Below are 25,995 nucleotides of genomic sequence, written 5' to 3' on the forward strand. Positions count from 1 at the left end.
CTATGTGCATATTAAAGTCACCCATTATAACTGCTGCACCTTTATTGCATGCACTCTTAATTTCCTGTTTGATGCCCTCCCCAACATCACTACTACTGTTTGGAGGTCTGTACACAACTCCCACTAACGATTTTTGCCCTTTAGTGTTCTGCAGCTCCACCCATATAGATTCCACATCATCCAAGCTAATGTCTTTCCTAACTATTGCATTAATCTCCTCTTTAACCAGTAATGCTACCCCACCTCCTTTTCCTTTTATTCTATCCTTCCTGAATGTTGAATACCCCTGGATGTTGAGTTCCCAGCCCTGATCATCCTGGAGCCACGTCTCCGTAATCCCAATCATATCATATTTGTTAACATCTATTTGCACAATTAATTCATCCACCTTATTGCGGATACTCCTTGCATTAAGACACAAAGCCTTCAGGCTTGTTTTTTTAACACCCTTTGTCCTTTTAGAATTTTGCTGTACAGTGGCCCTTTTTGTTCTTTGCCTTGGGTTTCTCTGCCCTCCACTTTTCCTCATCTCCTTTCTGTCTTTTGCTTTTGCTTCCTTTTTGTCTCCCTCTGTCTCCCTGTATAGGTTCCCATCCCCCTGCAATATTAGTTTAACTCCTCCCCAACAGCACTAGCAAACACTCCCCCTAGGACATTGGTTCCGGACCTGCCCAGGTGCAGACCGTCCGGTTTGTACTGGTCCCACCTCCCCCAGAACCGGTTCCAATGCCCCAAGAATTTGAATCCCTCCCTGCTGCACCACTGCTCAAGCCATGTATTCATCTGCGCTATCCTGCGATTCCTACTCTGACTAGCACGTGGCACTGGTAGCAATCCCGAGATTACTACTTTTGAGGTCCTACTTTTTAATTTAGCTCCTAGCTCCTTAAATTCTTTTCGTAGGACCTCATCCCTTTTTTTACCTATGTCGTTGGTACCAATGTGCACCACGACAACTGGCTGTTCTCCCTCCCATTTCAGAATGTCCTGCACCCGCTCCGAGACATCCTTGACCCTTGCACCAGGGAGGCAACATACCATCCTGGAGTCTCGGTTGCGTCCGCAGAAACGCCTATCTATTCCCCTCACCATCGAATCCCCTATCACTATCGCGCTCCCACTCTTTTTCCTGCCCTCCTTTGCAGCAGAGCCACCTACGGTGTCATGAACTTGGCTGCTGCTGCCCTCCCCTGATGAGTCATCCTCCCCAACAGTACTCAAAGCAGTGTATCTGTTTTGCAGGGGGATGACCACAGGGGACTCCTGCACTATCTTTCTTGCACTGCTCTTCCTGTTGGTCTTCCATTCCATATCTGGCTGTGGACCCTTCTCCTGCGGTAAGACCAACTCACTACACGTGATACTCACGTCATTCTCAGCATCGTGGATGCTCCAGAGTGAATCCACCTTCAGCTCCAATTCTGCAACGCGGACCGTCAAGAGCTCGAGGCGGATACACTTCCCACACACGTAGTCGTCAGGGACACCGGAAGTGTCCCCGAGTTCCCACATGGTACAGGAGGAGCATATCACATGACTGAGCTCTCCTGCCATGTCTTAACCTTAGATACCCTTAAATTGGTAATAACAATGTTATAGTTCACTTACTGATATAAAAAATAAAAGAAAAGCTACTCACCCAACACCAGCCAATCACTTACCCCATTGGCTGTGACGTCACTTTTTGATTACTTTCAACTTCTATTTTGCTTTCTCTCCCGCTGTAGCTGCACCAGTATGCTTTTGACAGGTCGCTCCCCTCTCACCAACTGCCGCTGGCTCGATCTCCCGCTGGGCTTTTGACAGGTCGCTCCCCTCTCACCAACTGCCGCTGGCTCGATCTCCCGCTGGGCTTTTGACAGGTCGCTCCCCTCTCACCAACTGCCGCTGGCTCTCGATCTCCCGCTGGGCTTTTGACAGGTCGCTCCCCTCTCACCAACTGCCGCTGGCTCGATCTCCCGCTGGGCTTTTGACAGGTCGCTCCCCTCTCACCAACTGCCGCTGGCTCTCGATCTCCCGCTGGGCTTTTGACAGGTCGCTCCCCTCTCACCAACTGCCGCTGGCTCTCGATCTCCCACTGGGCTTTTGACAGGTCGCTCCCCTCTCACCAACTGCCGCTGGCTCGATCTCCCGCTGGGCTTTTGACAGGTCGCTCCCCTCTCACCAACTGCCGCTGGCTCGATCTCCCGCTGGGCTTTTGACAGGTCGCTCCCCTCTCACCAACTGCCGCTGGCTCTCGATCTCCCGCTGGGCTTTTGACAGGTCGCTCCCCTCTCACCAACTGCCGCTGGCTCGATCTCCCGCTGGGCTTTTGACAGGTCGCTCCCCTCTCACCAACTGCCGCTGGCTCTCGATCTCCCGCTGGGCTTTTGACAGGTCGCTCCCCTCTCACCAACTGCCGCTGGCTCGATCTCCCGCTGGGCTTTTGACAGGTCGCTCCCCTCTCTCCAACTGCCGCTGGCTCTCGATCTCCCGCTGGGCTTTTGACAGGTCGCTCCCCTCTCTCCAACTTTATTATATGTTACATAATATTGTCAAGGTATTTAATTTGAAGAACAGGGATCTCTCGGGTGCAATTTGCACTGTGATGATCACAATTTTAAATGGAGATGGTCATTTGACCCATTTGATCTCATTCTTCTAGAATACAAACCATACCATTTTCCCATGACTGCATGATTAAATGATTTTAGTGTTTTGGCCTCAACTTCCCTTCCTACTGTCTCTGTATCCACCACAAGAAGTACCCCAACAGTACTCAGCACAACATGGAATTAGCAGCACCAGGATTATAAAACTCCTTCCTTCCCTTAGTCTTTCCCTCCTACAATCTACAGGTTTTTAAAACTCAAGCTTCTTGTCACGTAATCATTAATTCTGTCATGTATTCAACCAGTATTGTAACCCATGTATAAACTGACCTAAGTTGTACACCGTGAGAACACTGACCACTAGGTGGGAGACACTCCTAACCTGGACCTTCAGGTATAAAAGGGGAAGCTCCACCCACCTTCATCACTTGAGTGCGAAGGAATAAAGGACAGGTCACTGGTCACCTGGAGACTGACCTCTCAAGCATGGACCTCGTGTGTATTTATACTGTGTAGTAAGGACGTATCAATGGCGACAAGAAACTGGGATTTAAACCACGCGAGCATGGCCACTAGCAGAACAGCCGAGAGGTACTGTGTTAAGGAATGGTTGGGACAGAGATTCAACATTGTTAAAGCAGCACACAGTTCTCCAGGCAGACAAGAGCAGTCAGGCATGCCCCAACATGTAGTCGAACCCAGAGGGGGAGTTCGACAGAGACAATGGCAAGCTGAGCAGCGATTCACGCCATTGCAAGGGACAATGCGGCCAGTAATGGGGCCATCAACACCTGTTAATGGTGCACTCAAGGACAATAACAGGGGCAGTCAGGGACGATCGACTGGCAAGGAACCTTTTGTTTCAAACCGCTGGAAGCGTGGAGGCATACATTCAGCCGGAGTTTGCAGAGATGAGCAAAATACCAGCAGAAATTGCAGAAATGGACACTGGGGGAAATCGCTGGAAGCTGAAGTTCAGCGAGTTCATGTGGAGCACGTATACAGTTCATACACCAGGACGCCACCGATAATGATGAAAGTGCTCCTCAATGGCATCCCAGTATCAATGGAGTTAGACACGGGTGCCAGCCAGTCCCTGATGGGTATCAAACAGTTCGAAAAGTTGTGGGCATCCAAGGCCAGGAGGCCAAAATTAGCGCCGATTGACGCACAGCTACGGACTTACACAAAGCAGATCATTCCGGTGCTAGGCAGCGCCACGGTAGTCGTGACCCACAAAGATTCGGGGAACAGGTTGCCACTCTGGATTGTCCCAGGGGACGGTCCCGCACTACTGGGGAGGAGTTGGCTTGCTGTCATGAACTGGAAATGGGGTGATGTCAATGCAATTTCCTCTGTGGAGCGAGTATCATGCTCACAGGTCCTGGACAAATTTGACTCATTATTTCAACCCGGCATTGGCACTTTCATGGGGGCCAAGGTAGTGATTCACATAAACCCGGACGCCAGACCAGTACACCACAAGGCCAGAGCGGTGCCGTACGTGATGCGGGACAAGATAGAAGGCGAATTGGACCGCCTGTTGAGGGAAGGCATCATCTTGCTAGTCGAATTCAGTGACTGGGCGAGCCCGATTGTGCCGGTGCTCAAGGCGGTTGGGTCGGTCAGGATATGTGGCGATTACAAGGCCACCATCAATCGGGTGTCACTCCAAGACCAGTACCCGCTACCGAGAGTGGAGGACCTCTTTGCGACGCTATCCGGTGGCAAACTTTTTTCAAAATTGGACCTGACCTCAGCTTACATGACCCAGGAGCTGGCGAGTGAGTTGAAGAAGCTGACCACCATCACGACACACAAGGGGTTGTTTGAGTACAACGGATGTCCGTTTGGGATTCGCTCGGCCGCCGCGATCTTCCAACGAAATATGGAAAGCCTCCTCAAGTCGATTCCAGGGACGGTGGTTTTTCAGGACGACATCCTCATTACGGGTTACGATACTGAAGAACACCTCCACAACCTGGAGGAGGTACTACGCAGACTGGACCGGGTAGGTCTGCGACTGAAAAAGAAGAAGTGCGTCTTCCTAGCTCCAGAGGTAGAATTCCTGGGGATGAGGGTAGCAGCAGACGGGATCAGCCCTACTGCATCCAAGACGGAAGCGATCCAGAGAGCACCCAGACCCCATAACACGACGGAGCTGCGTTCGTTCCTGGGGCTCCTGAACTATTTTGGTAACTTTCTTCCCAAATTGAGCACGCTGCTAGAGCCGCTACACGTGCTCCTACGCAAAGGTCGCGAATGGGTCTGGGGGGACAGCCAGGAAAGGGCTTTTAATAGAGCACGCAATTTGTTATGTTCCAACAATCTGTTAACGCTATATGACCCATGTAAGAAACTTGTGTTAACGTGTGATGCGTCGTCCTATGGTGTCGGGTGTGTGTTGCAGCATGTCAATGCCAAGGGTCAGTTACAGCCGGTAGCTTATGCCTCCAGGAGTCTGTCCCAGGCAGAAAGGGGCTACGGGATGGTAGAAAAGGAGGCGCTCGCATGTGTATATGCGGTAAAGAAAATGCACCAGTACCTGTTTGGCAGGAAATTTGAGCTGGAGACAGATCACAAACCCCTAACGTCCCTTTTGGCCGACAACAAGGCCATAAATGCAAACGCATCGGCCCGCACACAGAGGTGGGCACTCACGTTAGCTGCCTATGACTACACAATTCGGCACAGATCGTGCACCGAAAATTGCGTCGATGCACTCAGCAGGCTCCCACTAGCCACCACTGAGGGGGCTACCGAGCATGGTGCTGAGATGGTCATGGCTGTTGAAGCTTTCGGAAGCGAAGGCTCACCCGTGACAGCCCGTCAGATTAAAGTCTGGACAAATAGAGACCCACTATTGTCTCTAGTCAAGAAATGTGTCCTGAATGGGGACTGGGCAGCCACGTACAGGGCATGCCCTGAGAAATTTAAACCATTTCACAGACGCAAGTATGAACTCACGATTCAGGCCGATTGTCTACTATGGGGAAACCGCGTAGTCATGCCCCAGATGGGCACAGAGGTGTTCATCAGAGAACTCCACAATGGACACCCGGGCATTGTCACGATGAAGGCAATTGCCAGGTCACACGTTTGGTGGCCAGGGATAGACGCAGATCTGGAACTTTGTGTTCGCAGGTGTAACACGTGTGCCCAGCTGGGCAATGCGCCCAGGGAAGCCCCCCTTAGCCCCTGGCCATGGCCCGCCAAGCCTTGGTCATGCATCCATGTGGACTACGCAGGTCCTTTCATGGGGAAAATGTTTTTGGTTGTAGTAGACGCCTACTCCAAATGGATCGAGTGTGACATTTTAAATTCAAGCACATCCTCTGCCATGGTAGAAAGTCTACGGGCAATGTTCGCCGCCCACGGTCTACCGGACATCTTGGTCAGCGACAATGGCCTGTGCTTCACAAGCACTGAATTCCAGGACTTCATGGCAGGCAATGGAATTAACCATGTTAGAACGGCACCGTTCAAGCTGGCCTCAAACGGCCAGGCAGAACGAGCAGTGCAGATAATCAAACAGGGGATGCTCAGATTCCAAGGGGGTTCCCTACAAACCAGCTTATCACGCCTCCTGTTGGCCTATAGATCCCGACCACACTCGCTCACAGGGGTTCCACCCGCAGAGCTACTAATGAAAAGGACACTCAAAACCCGATTATCCCTTATACACCCCACCATGAAAGAAATTGTCGAGAGCAGGCGCCAGTCACAATATCACTACCATGACAGGAATGCGAGGGCGCGATGTATTGATGTAAATGATCCTATTTTTGTCCTCAACTACGCTGCAGGGCCCAAATGGCTCGCAGGCACTGTGGTTGCCAAAGAGGGAAATAGGATTCTGGTAGTTAAACTTACCAATGGACAAATCTACCGCAAACATGTGGATCAAACAAAAAGGAGGTTCAGCAACCCCATAGAAGAAGCAGAGGAAGAACACGATATAGAATTCACTCCACCACAGGTGACCGAACACCGGAACCAAAGGGAGGAGAGCCCAGTCACTGGGCAGTCCAGACAAGCCTGAGGCACCGCAAACAGCAGACACTCAGGCCAGCGCCCAACAACCGGAGCCCCAACTCAGGCACTCTACAAGGGAACGTAAACCACCAGAGAGACTCAACCTGTGATCCCAATAAGACTTTGGGGGGGGAAGTGATGTCATGTATTCAACCAGCATTGTAACCCATGTATAAACTGACCTAAGTTGTACACCGTGAGAACAATGACCACCAGGTGGGAGACACTCCTAACCTGGACCTTCAGGTATAAAAGGGGAAGCTCCACCCACCTTCATCACTTGAGTGCTAAGGAATAAAGGACAGGTCACAGACTGACCTCTCAAGCATGGGCCTCGTGTGCATTTATACTGTGTAGTAAGGACGTATCAAATTCCATGTTCTTTTCAACTCTTTTCATCTTGGTGATGCCAACACTATTGCCCCATACCCTTCACTTGGGTTTCTCAATATAAATAAAGCACAAAGGGATGTGCAATGGAACTAGCACCAATTACAGCATCATCACGTGGTGACTACTAACCAGTTCCAAAGGATGTGGCATTGCCCATAGAGGAAGCACTGACTTACAATACATATTGGCAAAACTCTTTCCTAGTAATCAGTTGTTGATCATCACTTGATGTATCTGCTGTAATTATTGTCACTTGCAATCATCAGTTCTTCATGTCAACACATATCAAGAACACTGGTGTATGCCATTGGCTGTAAAGCGCTTTGAAGCATCCGATGGCCGTGAAAGGTGCGATATAAAAAGAAAAAAGAAAGACTTGAATTTATATAGCGTCTTTCACAACCACCGGACGTCTCAAAGCACTTTACAGCTAATGAAGTACTTTTGTAATGTAGTCACTGTTATAATACAGGAAACGCGGCAACCAATTTGCGCACAAGCAAGCTCCCACAAACAGCAATGTGATAATGACCAGATAATCTGTTTTTGTTGTGTTGATTGAGGGATAAATATTGGCCCAGGACACTGGGGATAACACCCCTGCTCTTCATCGAAATAGTGCCATAGGGTCTTTTACATCCATTTGAGAGAGCAGACGGGACCTTGGTTTAACGTCTCATCTGAAAGACAGCATCTCCAACAGTGCAATGCTCCCTCAATACTGCACTGGAGTATCAGCCTACATTTTTCATGCTCAAGTCCCTGGAGTAGAACTTGAACCCACAACCGTCTAACTCAGAGATGAAAGTGCTACCCACTGAGCCACAGCTGACACAAATGTAATGATATAAATGTAAGTCTTTCTTCTTTCACTGGCTGCTCCCACCCAGACTGAAGGCCACTGCCAGCAAAATAAAGAGACTCAAAACTGAATAAAATCACTTTCATTGCTCTCAGCCAGGGGACCAGTTGGGATTCTACAATTCACCATAGTGGCACTGGACTCGGAAGGGGACAAAATCAGCTAGGATTCCCATTCCAGACCATTATCCAGTGACTATCCAGCCATGATGCAATGGTCTTTTCTGGTCCTGTACATTCCTATGTCCCTATGACTTTTGGTGGAAAGTAGTTGTATGTGGAGTATGGCGGTTGCTCTGGGCTGTGATGACTTCCGTGGCGAACCGCCAGTAACAATCACTGTCAAGGTGCACACATGAAGAATAGCTACCTTGGTGAGGTGCTGAAGGCCTGCTAGTACCTGTAGAGTTAGACGCCAGTAAGAGTCATCGCCTTCATAAGAGGAGGGCACAAAATCACTCCCATTAAGTAATGATATCAAGGCTCTAATCTTACCTTGTGATTTAGATGACAATTAAACCTCAGATTGTAACGTGACGTGAAACCATCAGTGAGAGCAGTGCCTTGTCATTACTCACAGGTATCCAGTATCCACTGTGTAACTCACATGGAGACATCCAGTATGCACATTCCAGTGGTTATCTAAAACTTCATTTTTTCATTTTGATTTAACAGTGCATCAAATGGAATGTGGTGCAGTCAGAGTCGGCAGTGCTGGGACCAGCCGAGCAGTAAGTGTTATGTACGTTTGCATTTTTTGGTTGAGCGTTTTCTGTCACATACCCATCAGTCTCTCAGTTGACATATGGTGTGAGTTCTTGATTGACAGGCGGTATTGTTGCAGTGAAGGATCGTTTCTTTCTTCCAACTAGAGATTGGGTGTAATGCTGTGGATATGACCAAACAACTTTATCAACTTAAGCCTGCTCCAAATTTTAATTTGGTGACATGTACAATTAAAATATAGCGAGATAGATGTTGTCCAACCTCTACGACCTGCCTTCACATCCCAGCGATGTATGCTGGTTGTGAATAAGTTTGAGCAGAATTAATCAAGTTGAATGTGGGCATGTGCCCAAAGCACAAAATTGCTCTTAATTTTAGGATATATATTGGTCGCAACATAGGGTGGTCCGATTGGAGTCAATTCGTTGCTGTAACTGTTGTGATTTTATAATTTTCTTAATGTACTTAATGTAAAATTCTGACTGGGTTGGACAGACTGGATGTGGGGAGGATGTTTCCCTGGGCTGGGAAGTCTAGAACAAGGGGTCACAGTCTCAGGATACGAGGTAGGAAATTTAGAACCGAGATGAGGAGAAATTCTTTCATTTAGACGGTGGTGAACCTGTGGAATTCTCTACCACAGAAGGCTGTGGAGGCCGAGTCACTGAATATATTTAACAGGGAGATAGATAGATTTCTAGAAACTAAAGGCATCAAAGGGTATGGAGAAAAAGCGGGAATATGGTGTTGAGATGGAGGATCAGCCATGATCATATTGAATGGTGGTGCAGACGCGAAGGGCTGAATGGCCTACTCCTGCACCTATTTTCTATGTTTCTATGTACATAGGGGATGAGGCATTGCTGGATCTAGTTATGAATAACAAAATAACTGAAATAGAGGAGTTAAATGTGAATCTCAGGAATAGAATCATAGAATGGTTACAGCACAGAAGGAGACCATTTGGCCCATCAAGTCCATGCCGGTTCGCTGCAAGAGCACTTCAACTAGTCCCGCTCCCCCGCCCTTTCCCTGTAGCCCTGCAAATTTTTTCCATCAAGTACTTATCCAACTCCCTTTTGAAAGCTACGATTGAGTCTGCCTCCACCACCCTCTCGGGCAGTGCATTCCAGATCTTAACCACTCGCTGCGTAAAAAAGTTTTTTCTCATGTCGCATTTGGTCCTTTTGCCAATCACCTTAAATCTGGTTCTCGACCCTTCCGCTAATGGGAACAGTTTCTCTCTATCTGCTCTATCTAGACCCTTCATGATTTTGAACACCTTTATCAAATCTCCTGTCAACCTTTCTGCTCTAAGGAGAATAACCCCAGCTTCTCCAGTCTATCCACATAACTAGTCCTTGATCCCTGGAACCATTCTTGTAAATTTATTCTGCACCCTCTCTAAGGCCTTCACATCCTTCCCGAAGTGCGGTGCCCAGAATTGGACACAATATTGCAGTTGAAGCTGAACCAGCGTTTTATAAAGGTTCATCATAACTTCCTTGCTTTTATACTCTATACCTCTATTTGTAAAGCCAAGATCCCTGTGTGCTTTTTTAACTGCTTTCTCAGCCAGCCCTGCTACCTTCAGCGATTTGTGCACATATATCCTCAGCTCTCTCTGTTCATGCACCCACTTTAGTATTGTTATCCTTTAGTTTATATTGCCTCCCACGTTCTTCCTACCAAAATGTATCACTTTGCATTTTTCTGCATTAAATTTCATTTGATACGTGTTCGCCCATTCCAACAGCCTGTCTATGTTCTCTTGAAGTCTATCACTATCCTCTGCACTGTTCACTATATTTCTATGTTTTGTGTCATCTGCAAATTTTGAAATTGTGCCCTGTATACCCAAGTCTTAAGTCATTATTATATATCGAGAAAAGCAGTGCTCTTAGTACTGACCCTTGGGGGACAGTCCTCCAGTCCGATAAATAACCGTTCACCACTACTCTCTGTTTCCTGTCACTTAGCCAATTTCGTATTCATGCTGCCACTGTCCCTTTTAGTCTATGGGCTTTAATTTGCTGGCAAGCTTTTTCTGTGGCACCTTATCAAATGCCTTTTGGAAGTCCATGTACACCACATCAACCCCATTGCCCTCATCAACCCTCTCTGTTACCGCAATCAAGTTAGTTAAACACGATTTGCCTTTAACAAATCCGTGCTGGTCCTCCTTTATTAGTCCATGCTTGTCCAAGTGACTGTTAATTTTGTCCCAGATTATCGCTTCTAAAAGCTTCCCCACTACCAAGGTTAAACTGACCGGCCTGTAGTTGCTGGGTTTATCCTTATGCCCTTTTTTGAACAATAGTGTAACATTTGCAATTCTCCAGTCCTTTAGCACCACTCGCGTATCTAAGGAAGATTGGAAGATTATAGTCAGTGCTACAATAGTGACTATAATACGATACGGTTAAGGTCCAAATAGAAAGGAGAATAGTTAGTACAAAAACAAAAGCACCAAATTGGAATAGAGCAGATTTTAGAAAGATAAGGAGCGAGCCAGCTGCTGTGAGGTGCAAGGAGAAATTGACACATAGATTAACAATGGGATATATAAAATCCTACTTTTTTCAACACCGAAGTGAAGTAAAGTACTTATTCAGTATCCCTGCCAGTTTCTGTTTATCCTCTATTAATTCACCTCACATTTATACAATACTTTACTGTGCTCTCTAATATTTTTGAAATTATCTCCTCATACTCCTTCCTGGCTTAATTAAATATGCATGGACCTTAAATGGCTCTAAAACAGGCTCCTTACATCACTTCAGGCCAGCTCTAACTTGTGGCGAGTTTAGTTCATATCTACCATGGAAGTACAGCAACGTCACATCGTTCATTCAGTGCATATCAATGGTGAGCCAGACAGCGAGATGCTGTTTCTGCGAAGCTAATGGAAGAACGGCACATTTCAAACAGCAACTTTTGGATTTCTGCAATTAATCGTGCGTCTACCCTTGCCTGAAGTTCCTGTAGTATTTGCACATAAATAACAGTGAGTGCTATTAGACTTGCCATTATTTTGGGCCACTGCATTTTTGGCTCTTCCCAGTTGTCTCTGAAAATGCCAATCAATATCCTAAATACGTCAGAGAATCCAGATATGCATATAAAAAGTCCTATCGCCTGAAATAGGCGGTCTAGCAGTAGGCAACATTCAGGATGATGTCAGCCGAACTGGGAATTAAGTGGTAGGTTTTTACCCTGCAGTTTTCAAGGCACTACCGCACATGGAATTGGGGCTACAGCTTGTGTGGCGAATAAACACCAAAATAGAATTATAGAATAGTACAGCACAGAAGGAGGCCATTTGGCCCATCGAGTTTGCGTGGCTCTTTCGAAGAGGAATCCAGTTAGTTCCACTCCCTGGTTGGGCTGAATGGCCTGTTTCCTTGTGGTAATTCTATGTATAACATACAGATACCAGTATTCATAGCTAGAGGAATGCAATACGCCATGATCATTTTTTGGTGTAACCTGCACAAAACAATTTCAAATGTTGGGGCTTAGTATAAAAAGATGTGACAACCGAAAGAATACTGACAAACGTGCATCTTGTATATATGTTGGATTGTTTTTAAAGGTTCCCTATCTAGTGAACTCATTGTTCATTTTGATTTTTGCAGGATGCAAGTGGCTTTACTGGAGCAGCATCTCGTGTCTGGGCATTATCATGGCAGTCGAACAAGAGCACTTAGGTGAGAGTGCATTTTCCAGAACCATGGGTACTTTTTACTGTCATTAACTTGGACTCAAGTACACAGTCCAGAAATGATTACCATTACTAACTTAAGCAGTGGTGCATTGTTTCAGAAGCAGAGCTAAATGTTAGCATTATTTGGATTGTTTTGTAATTTTCTTGTTTCTCCTCAGTCTTTTCAATCAGAAATCATCATTGATTTAGGGCGGTAAAGCGGCAAAGCATCACATTGTGTATTTGCAGACAAATTTAAAAAGTAACTTTCCATTGATGACCCTTTAAACAAAGTACCTTTAAATGGTGAGTGTAGGCTATAAAACCATAAAGGCAATTGGGATTCTGGATTTTATACATTAGGGCATTGAATATAAAAGCAAGGAAGTGATATTGATTTTATACACATTACCAAAATGAGTAGTAAGTCTTAGGATTGGGAGGATTTTAGAATTCAGCAAAGGATGACCAAGACATTGATGTAGAGAGAAAAAAAGAGAATATGCGAGTAAACTAGCAAGAGACATAAAAACAGATTGTAAAAGCTTCTATAGGTATGTGTAATGGAAGTGATTATCGAAAGTAAACGTGGATCCCTTACAGGCAGAGACAATGAACAAATACTTTGTATCTGTCTTCACAGAAGAAGACACAAAAAATATTCCAGAAATAGTGCAGAACAAAAAGTCTATTGAGAATGAGGAACTTAAAGAAATTAGTGTCACCAAGAAATAGTACTGGAGAAATTAATGGGACTAAAAGATGACCTGGATCTGATGGCCTACATCCTAGGGTTTAAAAAGAGGTGGCTACTGAGTTAGTGGATGCACTACCGAGATAGTGGTTTTGATCTTCCAGAATTCCCTAGACTCTAGAACGGTCTCCGTGGATTGGAAGGTAGCAATTCAAGAAGGAGGGAGAGAGAAAACATGGAATTATGAACCAGTTAACCTGACATCAGTAGTCGGGAAAATGCTAGAATCTTTTAGGTGACGTGGTAACAGGGCACTTAGAAAATCATAATATGATTGGACAGAGCCAACACGGATTTATGAAAGGGAAATCGTGTTTGACAAATCTGTTAATAGTTTTTTGAGGTTGCAACTAGTGGGGTAGATAAGGGGGAACCAGTGAATGTAGTGTATTTGGATTTACCAAAAGCATTCAATATGGTGCCATACAAGAGGTTATTACACAAAATAACAGCTCATGGAATTGAGGGTAATATATTAGCATGGATTGAAGATTGGTTAACAGACAGAAAACAGAGTAGGAATAAATGGGTCATTTTCGGGTTGGCAGACTGTAACTAGTGGGGTACCGCAAGGATCAGTGCTTGGGCCTCAGCTATTTACAATCTATATTAATGACTTAGATGAGGGGACCGAGTGTAAAGTATTCAAGTTTGCTGATGATACAAAGCCAGGTGGGAAAGTAAGCTGTGAGGAGGATGCGCAGAGGCTGCAAAGGGATATAGAAAGCTAAGTGAATGGGCAAAAACGTGGAAGATGGAGTATAATGTGGAGAAATGTGAAGTTATCTACTTTGGTAGGAAAATAGAAAAGCAGAATATTTTTTAAATGGTAACAGATTGGGAAATGTTGGTGTTCAGAGGGACCTGGGTGTTCTTGTACACCAATCACTGAAAGTTAATATGCAGGTACAGCAAGCAATTAGGAAAGCAAATGGCATGTTAGACTTTATTATAAAAGGATTGGAGTACAAGAGTAAAGTCTTACTACAATAATATAGGGCCTTGGTGAGACCACACCTGGAATATTGTGTGCAGTTTTTGTCTCCTTACCTAAGGAAGGATATACTTGTCATAGAGGGAGTACAACGAAGGTTTACCAGACTGATTCCTGGAATGGGGGAGCAGGGAATTGTCCTCTGGAAGGAGATTGAGTAGACAAGTTTCATAATCCCCAGAGTTTAGAAGAATGAGAGGTGATCTCATTGAAACATTTAGGGGGAGAAATTGGCCAGCCTTACACTCGTTTTTTTCAGCGATATTTCGCCTTTTTTGCCGGTAAAAGGTACTCACCTAAATTGGCCAATGTTAACGAATGGCTGTTTTGAAATATCGCCGAAAAGCGGATCGACCATGTGCAACGCCAAAAAAAAGCACCGCTTAAAATTGGCCGTTCGGCGAACCCATACTCAGGGTGAAAAAAAAACGCCTGAAAAAAGCCTGCGTTGAAGCCCCAGAAACAGCGGTAGGTATGAAGACGTACAAAAAAGGTAAGTTGAAGTTTTTACTTTTTAATTTTTTTTCAGCGATTCATTAGTTAAATGTATAATGAATGTTTTCTGATTGTTTATTTTTTGATTTTTGCAATTTTTTTTGTGTGTGTTTTCTCCCCTCTCCGGGCCTGAATTTTTGCCGGTGATAGGCCTCGGGCTAAAGTTGGCGAGGACCGCAGTTTCCACTGCGAATCATTGTTCAACACTGATTTTTATCATCGGGTGCACTTTTTTGCCAATTTTACTCCCTTAAAAATTGGCGAAGTTTTTAGTGTCTTTTTTGCTGTAAAATAACGAGAAAAAAACAATATTGCCTAAAACTGAATTTCTAGCCCTTAAAGAGCATTTGTTGCTTTGATCGACAAATAGACTAGTCCTGATACAGAATTGGAATTGGCAATTGTGTTTTTTCTCTCTCTAGATATGAAGACCAATCGGACCTGTTCACGCAGTTTTGTTCTCAGATTAAGAACATAGGCCTCGTCTGTCTTCTGGTGGTTTTCACAATGACGCTTGTGGCATTTTACAACATTTTCTCCTTAGTACCCAGGTCCTGTCAGAAGTACTCCTTTGCACAATGCACTGACAGCAGCTTCTGGTCAATACTGAAAGCCTTACTTTGCCCTCAAATCAGGCTAAGGAATGGGGCTCCTCCACCTGTTTGAAGCAGCAATCATTGTAGTCTTTCAAAATAAACAGCCACATTTAAATTTTAACATGTCTAAACCATTTATACGCACGATAAATTTCCCCATGTCCATCTATAGATGTCATTTTGACAGATCAGGTGCTTTGCTGTGTCTATACACAAACTCTCTTTTTACCTTTAAGAAACATGCCAGTTTAGATTTAAACATACAGTAATACAGGCTATTTCATTAATTTATGTCTATCTTTTGTAATCCCAGTCCAAGTACACTAACTTTTATTAATTCCCCTGTAAGGGGGAGATGGGAAGGCTTCCTCTCCCACGAGCGGGCCCACTGATATTGAGGGTCGACGCTCACCCCAGCCCACGTAGCAATTCTCGAAGTTAGCAGACAGAGACGGATGGCAAAGTATAACGATCTTTATTACGAACGTTCGGGAACACCTCTTATCACAGTAGCCTGTGAGTGGAGATGCTCTCCGAACAGCACAATCATACAACTTTTATACATTTCAAAACCCCTCTGTTCCCGGACAAAACCTCCCTAGATTTCTAATTGAACTACCTTATCAGTGCTACTTTGGATTGACAGGCCAAGACCCTCGTGACCGCTTTAGGCCGTGACTAGAATGACTTCATTAGGTCGGAATTTGTTATACATTTCCTTGGTGCCTGTGAGTCGCCTCGAGCCTCTTCGCAAGGTGTAATCAATGTCTGTTAGCGTTCTCACATCGTATCCTGTCGGAATATTATTGACTTGATAACTTCTGGAGCCTTGGTACAAGGCCGACGAGGGGCCTTTTACCTCCTTATGGGCCATTGCGGGAACCAGCACTTTAACCCTTGTCCCGCTGGTACCCCTAATGCCAAATTTCTCTTACACCCCAAACAACTGATGTGTGTTTGGAGAAGAGGGAGTGAAGCATCCCATTCGCTCCATTGGGTGAGTTCGCTATTCCATCATCTGCTGAATTTTCTGATATGGACTAATGATGCAAGTAGGAGAAACTCAATGCACATTTTTAGCAGCCCATCTCAAAAAACGAAAAACATTCTGCAGGTCACGTGTTTCCTGGGAACTTTTTTTTTAAAAAGGAAACTTATAATTGATGCAAAAATATTTCATGAAATACAAAATTTCAAAGCCTGAATGAATTTTTCCTTGATTAATTTTAATAAAACTTGTGTAAGGATTTTTAATAGTGATGCAGCTTTTAAAAAACTGGTAATTATGGATTCTAAGTGTGAAAAAAGATTTGATTTCTATTTGCATGGTCTCAATTGTGATAAGTAGCATTGAACAAATATGAATATTACTCCACTGCCTGGAAAACTACTGCATTTTTGAGTCACCTAAACTAACTTTTCACTCGCCAAGGACTAGTTCATTAGAAATTTAACTAGAGTGGATTATTATGAATACACTAATGGTAGAGATGAGGATCTTCTCAGTGGGGTTGGAAAGAACTGAGACAGGACACAGTACATTGAGAAAGCAGAGAACGATACTGCAAAGGATATCAGATGAAAGAATAAATGTTCTTGCAAGCTGCTGCATCACTTCATTTCTCAATAAAATGATAGACAGTATTACACTTCAGGATTGGGAAAGAGTGAAAAAGCAGGGCTGCTGCCAATGTTCCCCCTCATTTTCTTTGGATGCGCAGCCAAACCCTTTGGCTGTGTGGCCCATTCAGTTTGCTGCTTTTTCTGGCCAATTTATATGCCTCTTCCTTGGATTTAACACTAGCCCTAATTTCCCTTGTTAGCCACAGTTGAGCCACCTTCCCCATTTTATTTTTACGCCAGACAGGGATGTATAATTGTTGAAGTTCATCCATGTGATCTTTAAATGTCTGCCATTGCCTATCCACCGTCAACCCTTTAAGTATCATTCGCCAGTCTATCCTAGCCAATTCACATCTCATACCATCGAAGTTACCTTTCTTTAAGTTCAGGACCCTAGTCCCTGAATTAACTGTGTCACTTTCCATCTTAATGAAGAATTCTACCATATTATGGTCACTCTTCCCCAAGGGGCCTCGCACAACAAGATTGTTAATTAATCCTCTCTCATTACCCATCACCTACTTTAGGATGGCCAGCTCGCTAGTTGGTTCCTCGACATATTGGTCTAGAAAACCATCCCTTATACACTCCAGGAAATCCTTCTCCACCGTATTGCTACCAGTTTGGTTAGCCCAATCTAAATGTAGATTAAAGTCACCCATGATAACTGCTGTACCATTATTGCACACATCCCTAATTTCCTGTTTGATGCCATCCCCAACCTCACTACTACTGTTTGGTGGTCTCTACACAACTCCCACTAGTGTTTTCTGCCCTTTGGTGTTCCGCAGCTCTACCCATACAGATTCCACTGCTTGACAAATCTTCTAGAAGTTTTTGAGAATGTTACTAGTAGTGTGGACAAGGGAAAACCAGTGGATGTGGTGTATTTGGACTTCCAAAAGGCTTTTGACAAGGTCCCACACAGAGATTGGTGTGCAAAATTAAAGCACATGGTATTGGGGGTAATGTGGATAGAGAACTGGTTGGCAGACAGGAAGCAAAGAGTAGGAATAAATGGGTCCTTTTCAGAATGGTAGGCAGTGACGAGTGGGGTACCGCAAGGTTCAGTGCTGGGACCCCAGCTATTTACAATATACATTAATGATTTAGACGAAGGAATTGAATGTAATAGCTCCACGTTTGCAGATGACACTAAGCTGGGTGGCAGTGTGAGCTGTGAGGAGGATACTAAGAGGCTGCAGGGTGACTTGGACAGGTTAGGTGAGTGGGAAAATGCATAACAGATGCAATATAATGTCGATAAATGTGAGGTTATCCACTTTGGTGGCAAAAATAGGAAGACAATATTATCTGAATGGTGACAGATTAGGAAAAGAGGAGGTGCAATGAGATCTGGGTGTCATGGTACATCAGTCATTGAAAGCTGGCATGCAGGTACAGCAGGCAGTGAAGGCGGCAAATAGCATGTTGGCCTTCATAGCGAGAGGATTTGAGTATAGGAGCAGGGAGGTCTTATTGCAGTTGTACAGGGCCTTGGTGAGGCCACACCTTGAATATTGTGTACAGTTTTGGTCTCCTATTCTGAGGAAGGACATTTTTGCTATTGAGGGTGTGCAGTGAAGGTTCACCAGACTGATTCCTGGGATGGCAGGACTGATATATGAAGAAAGACTGGATCGACTGGGCCTTTATTCACTGGAATTTAGAAGGATGAGAGGGGATCGCATAGAAACATATAGAATTCTGACGGGATTGGACAGGTTAGATGCAGGAAGAATATTCCCGATGTTGGGGAAGTCCAGAACCAGGGGTCACAGTCTAAGGATAAAGGGGTAAGCCATTTAGGACCGAGATGAGGAGAAACCTCTTCACTCAGAGAATTGTGAACCTGTGGAATTCTCTACCAGTTGTTGAGGCCAGTTCGTTAGATATATTCAAAAGGGAGCTCGATGTGGCCCTAACGGCTAAAGGGATCAAGGGGTATGGAGAGAAAGCAGGAATGGGGTACTGAAGTTGCATGATCAGCCTGATCATATTGAATGGTGGTGCAGGCTCGAAGGGCCGAATAGCCTACTCCTGCACCTATTTTCTATGTTTCATGCATGCGTGAAATTTAACTTGGGAAAAGCCTGTTCCAGGCTGCGTAGGACTGACAAGCAGCTGTGAGGCTTAGAGGGAATGTTGGTTACTACCTATCAGATATAAAGACAGAAAATGCTGGCAATACTCAGCAGGTCAGTTGTTTCTCTCTCCAAAGATGCTGCCTGACCTGCTGCATATTTCCTGCATTTTCTGTCTATCAGATTGCCAGTATTTGTCTTTTGTTTTCCTACCTATCTGGTTGCGGACTGAATAGTTAGTTCATTTAAAACAAGAGGGAAATAAACATGTTTTATTTTTTTTTACATTTACTTACGCTATAGGGCCATTAGCTGTCAAGATTAATAAAATTGAGTTAATTTTCAAACAGGGAAAAAAAAAAATCACAACTTGAGCCCAGTCTAGTTTTGTACTTGGCAAAAAGCAAGAACGACAGGTTACAAATTTATTTAAAAGATAGCAATGAATTAAACACAATGTATTCCACTTTTAAAAAAAATTTATTGTCACATAACACTAGTCACTTTGTCAATTTCCCAAATGTATTAAAAAAATGTCCAATATTAATTTCTGCAGATTTAAAAAAGGGTTTTTATGTGCAAAATATACACATTGTGATATCACTCTGAATGGTCAAAATTGTTACTAAATATCACAGCAATGGCTGCATAAAATGATCAGCAAGACACTTCATCTTGAGAGTCAGATTGATCAATGGTAGCACTCGGTCTCAATAGAAGGCTGTGGTTCAAGTTGCACTGCAGGTCTGCAGCACATAACCTAGGCTGCCAGTGTAGTACTTGAAGAGTGCTGCATTTAGGCGTAATGTTAAACAGAGGCCCCTTTCCTGTAATTCAGCTGGATATAAAATATCCTGTGGCAGTATTCAAAGAAGAGCAGGGGAATTTTGTCCAGTGGCCCGCAAATTCTACCACTAAAACAGATTTATCATTTGTTGGGCAAATTGGCAGCTGCATTGGCCTACTGTACTTCAAAACAAATTCATTCGCTATGAAGTGTTTTAGAATGCGATAAGACACTATAAATGCAAGTTCTTTCTGTCTCAGGGAGAAAGGGAATCCATTATACTCCAGCGAAACAAATTTACACCACTGTTTACCTGTAGCAATTTTTTGGAGCAAGTGTAAGCTAAGTGATATAGGAATGCACCATTGCAAGAAAACAAAAAGGTCTCGGTCTCAGTATGTTGGCACCTGTAATCTATTTGCTCAAGTGCAAAACAAAATGAGATTTAAAAAAAAGATAAATTCCACATTTCACATGTATGAATAGTGGTAGAACACCAAATGTGGAAAGAGATTCCCATAACAGGGCCAGAGTGATTTCATGGACTAGTTTCAATGTCTAGATAGGTCAGAGAGGAATTTCCCAGATTTGTTCCCTAAATTATCGTTTTAAAAAAAAAATCTGTGTTTGCCTCTCCCAGGAGATCACATGGTTTTCGGGTGGGGTGGAGTGTATATATTGTGATACAAAACATATTGCAATTGTATGGGACAGGCTTGATGGACCAGAGAGTCTTTATCTGTCTGTCATTGTTCATATAACATTTGTTAGTCTCCATAAACCCACCAAGTACATTGTAAGGTTTTCCATTAGTGACAAATTATTAAATATTGCCTTTTTAAACACATATCTTCAGGACAATAGAAATATCACTTTGTGCTATCCAAATAACTGTTTCGTTATCACAGCACCCACCATCATAAAGCAACTTAATAGAGGTGTACCGATGGATGTGGTGTATTTAGATTTTCAAAAGGCATTCGATAAGGTGCCACACAAAAGGTTACTGCAGAAGATAAAGGTACGTGGAGTCAGTGGAAATGTATTAGCATGGATAGAGAATTGGCTGGCTAACAGAAAGCAGAGAGTCGGGATAAATGGGTCCTTTTCGGGTTGGAAATCGGTGGTTAGTGGTGTGCCACAGGGATCGGTGCTGGGACCACAACTGTTTACAATATACATAGATGACCTGGAAGAGGGGACAGAGTGTAGTGTAACAAAATTTGCAGATGACACAAAGATTAGTGGGAAAGCGGGTTGTGTAGAGGACACAGAGAGGATGCAAAGAGATTTAGATACGTTAAGCGAATGGGCTAAGGTTTGGCAGATGGAATACAATGTGGGAAAGTGTGAGGTCATCCACCTTGGGGAAAAAAAAAACAGTAAAAGGGAATATTATTTGAATGGGGAGAAATTACAACATGCTGTGGTGCAGAGGGACCTGGGGGTGTGCATGAATCCCAAAAAGTTAGTTTGCAGGTGCAGCAGGTAATCAGGAAGGCGAATGGAATGTTGGCCTTCATTGCGAGAGGGATGGAGTACAAAAGCAGGGAGGTCCTTCTGCAACTGTATAGGGTATTGGTGAGGCCGTACCTGGAGTACTGCGTGCAGTTTTGGTCACCTTACTTAAGGAAGGATATACTAGCTTTGGAGGGGGTACAGAGACGATTCACTAGGCTGATTCCGGAGATGAGGGGGTTACCTTATGATGATAAATTAAGTAGACTGGGTCTTTACTCGTTGGAGTTCAGAAGGATGAGGGGTGATCTTATAGAAACATTTAAAATAATGAAAGGGATAGACAAGATAGAGACAGAGAGGTTGTTTCCACTGGTCGGGGAGACTAGAACTAGGGGGCACAGCCTCAAAATACGGGGGAGCCAATTTAAAACGAGTTGAGAAGGAATTTCTTCTCCCAGAGGGTTGTGAATCTGTGGAATTCTCTGCCCAAGGAAGCAGTTGAGACTAGCTCATTGAATGTATTCAAGTCACAGATAGATAGATTTTTAACCAATAAGGGAAGTAAGGGTTATGGGGAGCGGGCGGGTAAGTGGAGCTGAGTCCACGGCCAAATCAGCCATGATCTTGTTAAATGGCGGAGCAGGCTCGAGGGGCTAGATGGCCTACTCCTGTTTCTAATTCTTATGTTCTTATGTTAATTGGCCTTCAGTGTGTCAATAGATCCAAAGTAACTCTTGAATTAGGGTATAGACTAATGTGTCTGAATTTAGACCTAGTGTATAAACACGAGACATACTGTTAGAAAGGGAGACTTAACTGACTCAATGTATTTTGCCACTTGTGTGTCACCAGGTCTTAGTCTGTGGAATAAATGGTTACTCCACGGTTAGACGTGTATTATGTCCATCGGTGGAGTAAGTGTGGAACAAATTTACATGGTTGATACACCAAGTAACAATTTACAGACATACTGAATTATACAGGACACAGAGGGGATCACCACAGAGTTGCACAGTACTTATTATTCAATGCACAAAATGGAGGACACACAACAGTAGTCCTTCAAACAGGACATCTTTTACTCAGAGTTTGTAGGGAATGCTATTATCCACCAACAACTGAACTTTTGCTCAGAATGAAGCATAGTTGCTAGTTTTCCTTGAATTAGTGAGGGAGTTACACAAAGGGGGAATATATTTGGTAAATTTAAAGGTTCAGCCAACCAGTTGAATAGTGATCGACCCCCTCCCATTGCCACTATTTTAAAATCCATGCCTCACATGGATATGTGGTCAAAGAGATCAAAGACTTCAGCTGCGATTTGTCACAAAAATGAGGCATTTCTCAAGGCCACTGATGTGGAACATCACTTTTGCTTTTGCTAAATAAATCACTGATCTTTATTTTTGGATGAAGTTGATATTAATATAATAAATTGGAACATTTATAGACCTCTCTTACAACAACGATCTTGTTCAGGTTGATCTTAAGTGGCTTCCATTAATTTTTGTGGAGGTTAAAGAGCTGTGTGAAACATGCCGTTCAGTAGTTATTTGAAGATTTATATGTCCTTTTTGTTTAAGAAGGACTGCCTCCCACTACAACAGTGTCTTCTTTATTTGGGGTGAATGAACGATTTAGGCCACAGACTTTATAGCCATCATTAACAGCACGCTGAACAGTTGCCAGAAGCTATGCTTCCATAACATTGGATGTGGAGAAATGGAACTGATCCTGTGCATGAGGAGAGATTTTGCTCTGGTAGTGTTGTACTGACTGGTCCAAGTAGAGAACTGGGAAATCTTGTTCAATGGCAGTTAGCAAGATTGAAGATCAGCCATGTCTAGGGCCCTTTGGAGTCCTGAATCCAACTGTTACATTTAGTAGCCGATCATCTTCAAGAACTGTTAATATTTCAAATCAGCTCACAAATTTGGCACAAACACATAACAGCCATGTATATTTATACATCATCTACCTGTCTGCACTCAAAATCAGATTGCAGTTTATTTTAAATTACTGGCTATCTAGATCATACCCATGACAACGCAGTGTTTGAGTTCTTTAGCTTTTAGCTCTTTTCGTATTTGCATGAAACATGATAGCTACTTAATATGTCTCAATAGCATCAGCACAACTGACATGCAAGACTGGTTTATGTGGAATCTGTTGTGTGGGGGTAGCAAGTGTTTAAATTGTACTGGTGCGAGGAGATGGGAGAGAATGGGTGTTTGGAACTGCAGACTAAAACTATGCAATGCTCACTGTCTGCCACAAGTGATTGCCAGAACATCTATTGGCAGAAATTATGCACTGCAACTGTGCAAAGAGCTGACGTGTCTTTCCTTATTGTTGGCCAGCAGACCAATATTGGTCCAAGTAGGAAATCTCTGCATTGTGATAAAAGTTTGGAATTTGCTAGCACATGTTTGGGGCACGGACACAAGTCTTCTGTACAAGCAGAAAGATCCGTGTTTGTCAGCTTTGGAATCCAGTATTCTGCTGATCTTCTCACAGATGTTTAATGTTTGGTGTCCCAATTAAAAATGGAAGTATTAAGATATATGCCTGCTGAATGGTTCCACATAAGATATATTTTTTTAAATTGTTCATGGGATGTATGTGTCGCTGCATTGCCCATCCCTAATTGCCCTCGAGAAGGTAGTGGTGAGCCGCCTTCTTGAACTGCTGCAGTCCGTGTGGTGAAGGTACTCCCACAGTGCTGTTGGGTGGGGAATTCCAGGATTTTGACCCAACGACGTTGAACGAACGGCCGATATATTTTCACATCAGGATGTTGTGTGACTTGGAGGGGAACTTGGAGGTGGTGCTGTTCCCGTGCACCTGCTGCCCTTGTCCTTCTAGGTGGTAGAGGTCACGGGTTTGGGAGGTGGTGTTGAAGAAGCCTTGGAGAGTTGTTGCAGTGCATTTTGTAGATGGTACACACTGCGGCCACGGTGTGCTGGTGGTGGATGGGGTGCCAATCAAGCGGCTGATTTGTCCTGGATGGTGTCGACCTTGTGTTGTTGGAGCTGCACTCAGCCAGGCAAGTGGAGAGTATTCCATCACACTCCTGACTTGTGGTTTGTAAATGGTGGAAAGGATTTGGGGAGTCAGGTGGTGAGTCACTCGCAGCAGAATACCTAGCCTCTGACCTGCTCTTGTAGCCACGGTTTATTTATAGTACGAGGCAGTTAATGAGAACCTGGATGTTTAAAAAGCAAAACTGCAACATTTCTAGTTTTTTGTTTTTGTGACATTTGTTCAGTTTCAGATGGGAGAAGAGTGGGGAGGAGGTATTATACTTCAATTGTTTTTTTTCTCTGATACATAATCCTTGGCGTTTCGGATCACAAGTCCTGCACATTATTATTTTAAAGAATTATGCACTTTTTTTTTGAGGGCTTTTTCTTCTTTTTACCATTTTTGCTGATCTTCTCTTTGTATTTGCGAATTTCTCGCACCAGTGTGTAAAATGCATCTTCCACGCCCTGGAATTACAAGGATGTGAATTAGAGGTGAAGGAAAAACAAAATATAAGGCTTGCGTTCTTAGTTATTATAAAATTAAGTATACAAGATGTATACAAGTGTAAGTCACACTCCAGTAACTGCTGGCATTTTGATTTAAAAAAAACCCGTGTAAGTTCAAGCCTACATAATATGGTGGCCTATACATTGGATTGAGTTTTTTTTTCCTTTTCTAAAGATGCTAGTTCTTTCTAGGAAAGTTTAATAGATGCTGACAGATCAATTAGTATCAACAGTTCAATTAAGCACGGCATCACATTCAAGCCAAATCTTGTTCTCACTCTTTCGAGCAGGAGATATCGAATAGCCATCAAGATTAGGAACCTTGCTTGAATGTCCCCATAGCAACCCAAGGATGCGGAGGCCAATAATTGCAGTCTGGTTGTAATCAACTAATTCAACACGACTGAGAATCAAACTTCAGATTTGTTGATCTATCTGGCTTAACTACATGCTGCTTTAATTAATTGTGCCATTGGGAAAGCACAGGTAAATGTTAATTTCAGTTATATTCTCCCAAAGCTGGACACATAGCTCAGTTGTAATTAGCGATATGCAAATTAAATGGGTTTCCACTGATCTGGAGGCTAGCCAATGTAACACTTTTGTTCAAGAAACGAGAGAAGGATACACCAGAGAAGATCAGTTTGTCTAACGTTGATTTTGGTCAAACTTTTAGGATCCATAGGGCTGAGATAAAGGGCTCAATTTTCCCCAAGCCCTTTTTCTGGCATATTACCAGAGTTACACGCGTTTTTCTAGGCCAGAAATGCGCCAGAAATATTTTGCCAAAGTTTCCCTGCTGTATAATTTGAATTTGGCACCTCTGCACGTGTCCAGTCACCTCGGGGGGTGGAGCCTACTGTCTGCACTGAAAAACAAAGCCGCACCTTCTGCGCATGCGCGGGGAAAAAAAGTTTTGTTTTTGACGTCGTTCCAATGGATGCTCAGTACAGCTTGGATTTGGCAATCGCCTATTTTTAAAGAGCCAGTTGTGTGTGTGAGGAGGAGTGCTGTGAAAGTATTAGCAAAATTGCAGCTGCAGCAATATAAGATGTAACACAGTGCAAGGACCAAGAATTTCTTACAGGAAGTAGTAGAGGCACTAGTTACTGTGATTGAGAACAGATGGCAGGAGCTGGATACCAGCAGGAGGTCACATAAAAGTTCCACCCAAAGAAATGAAGAAAATCTGGAACCAAGTTGCAGAAGATTACTGCGCAGTGGTAACCACCATGAGATCTGGAGCCCAGTGTAAAAAGAAATGGCAGGTCAAGTTGTTAGTGTAAGTAATATTTTCATTTATTCAATGGAATTGCAATTGTAAATGTAACACCCAGCAGAAATTCACCCTCTCTA

General features: G+C 43.8%; 2 protein-coding genes across 6 annotated transcripts in view; one reads left to right on the forward strand and one right to left on the reverse strand.

Moving 5' to 3' along the window:
- The window catches only part of LOC139230085 (inositol 1,4,5-triphosphate receptor associated 2-like), a 131,984-nt gene that overhangs the window by 91,041 nt on the left and 14,948 nt on the right, over positions 1-25,995 (forward strand). For 3 of the 5 annotated variants that reach the window (XM_070861890.1, XM_070861891.1, XM_070861892.1), the window contains 3 exons: positions 8,556-8,611; positions 12,245-12,316; positions 14,978-15,272. In XM_070861890.1, coding sequence (XP_070717991.1) covers positions 8,556-8,611; positions 12,245-12,316; positions 14,978-15,221 — 372 coding nt within the window. In that variant the 3' untranslated portion in view covers positions 15,222-15,272. Of the gene's footprint in view, positions 1-8,555; positions 8,623-12,244; positions 12,317-14,977; positions 15,273-25,995 lie in introns of those variants that run through there. The other 2 variants (XM_070861893.1, XM_070861894.1) reach the window with 2 other exon arrangements.
- LOC139230086 (GTPase KRas-like) overlaps positions 15,608-25,995 on the reverse strand; it is a 40,382-nt gene continuing 29,994 nt past the window's right edge. The window contains exon 6 of the mRNA XM_070861895.1: positions 15,608-24,597. Coding sequence (XP_070717996.1) covers positions 24,481-24,597 — 117 coding nt within the window. The 3' untranslated portion in view covers positions 15,608-24,480. The remainder of the gene's footprint in view (positions 24,598-25,995) is intronic.

This window comes from Pristiophorus japonicus, chromosome 19 (genome assembly GCF_044704955.1).
Source record: "Pristiophorus japonicus isolate sPriJap1 chromosome 19, sPriJap1.hap1, whole genome shotgun sequence".
NCBI classification, from domain to species: domain Eukaryota; kingdom Metazoa; phylum Chordata; class Chondrichthyes; family Pristiophoridae; genus Pristiophorus; species Pristiophorus japonicus.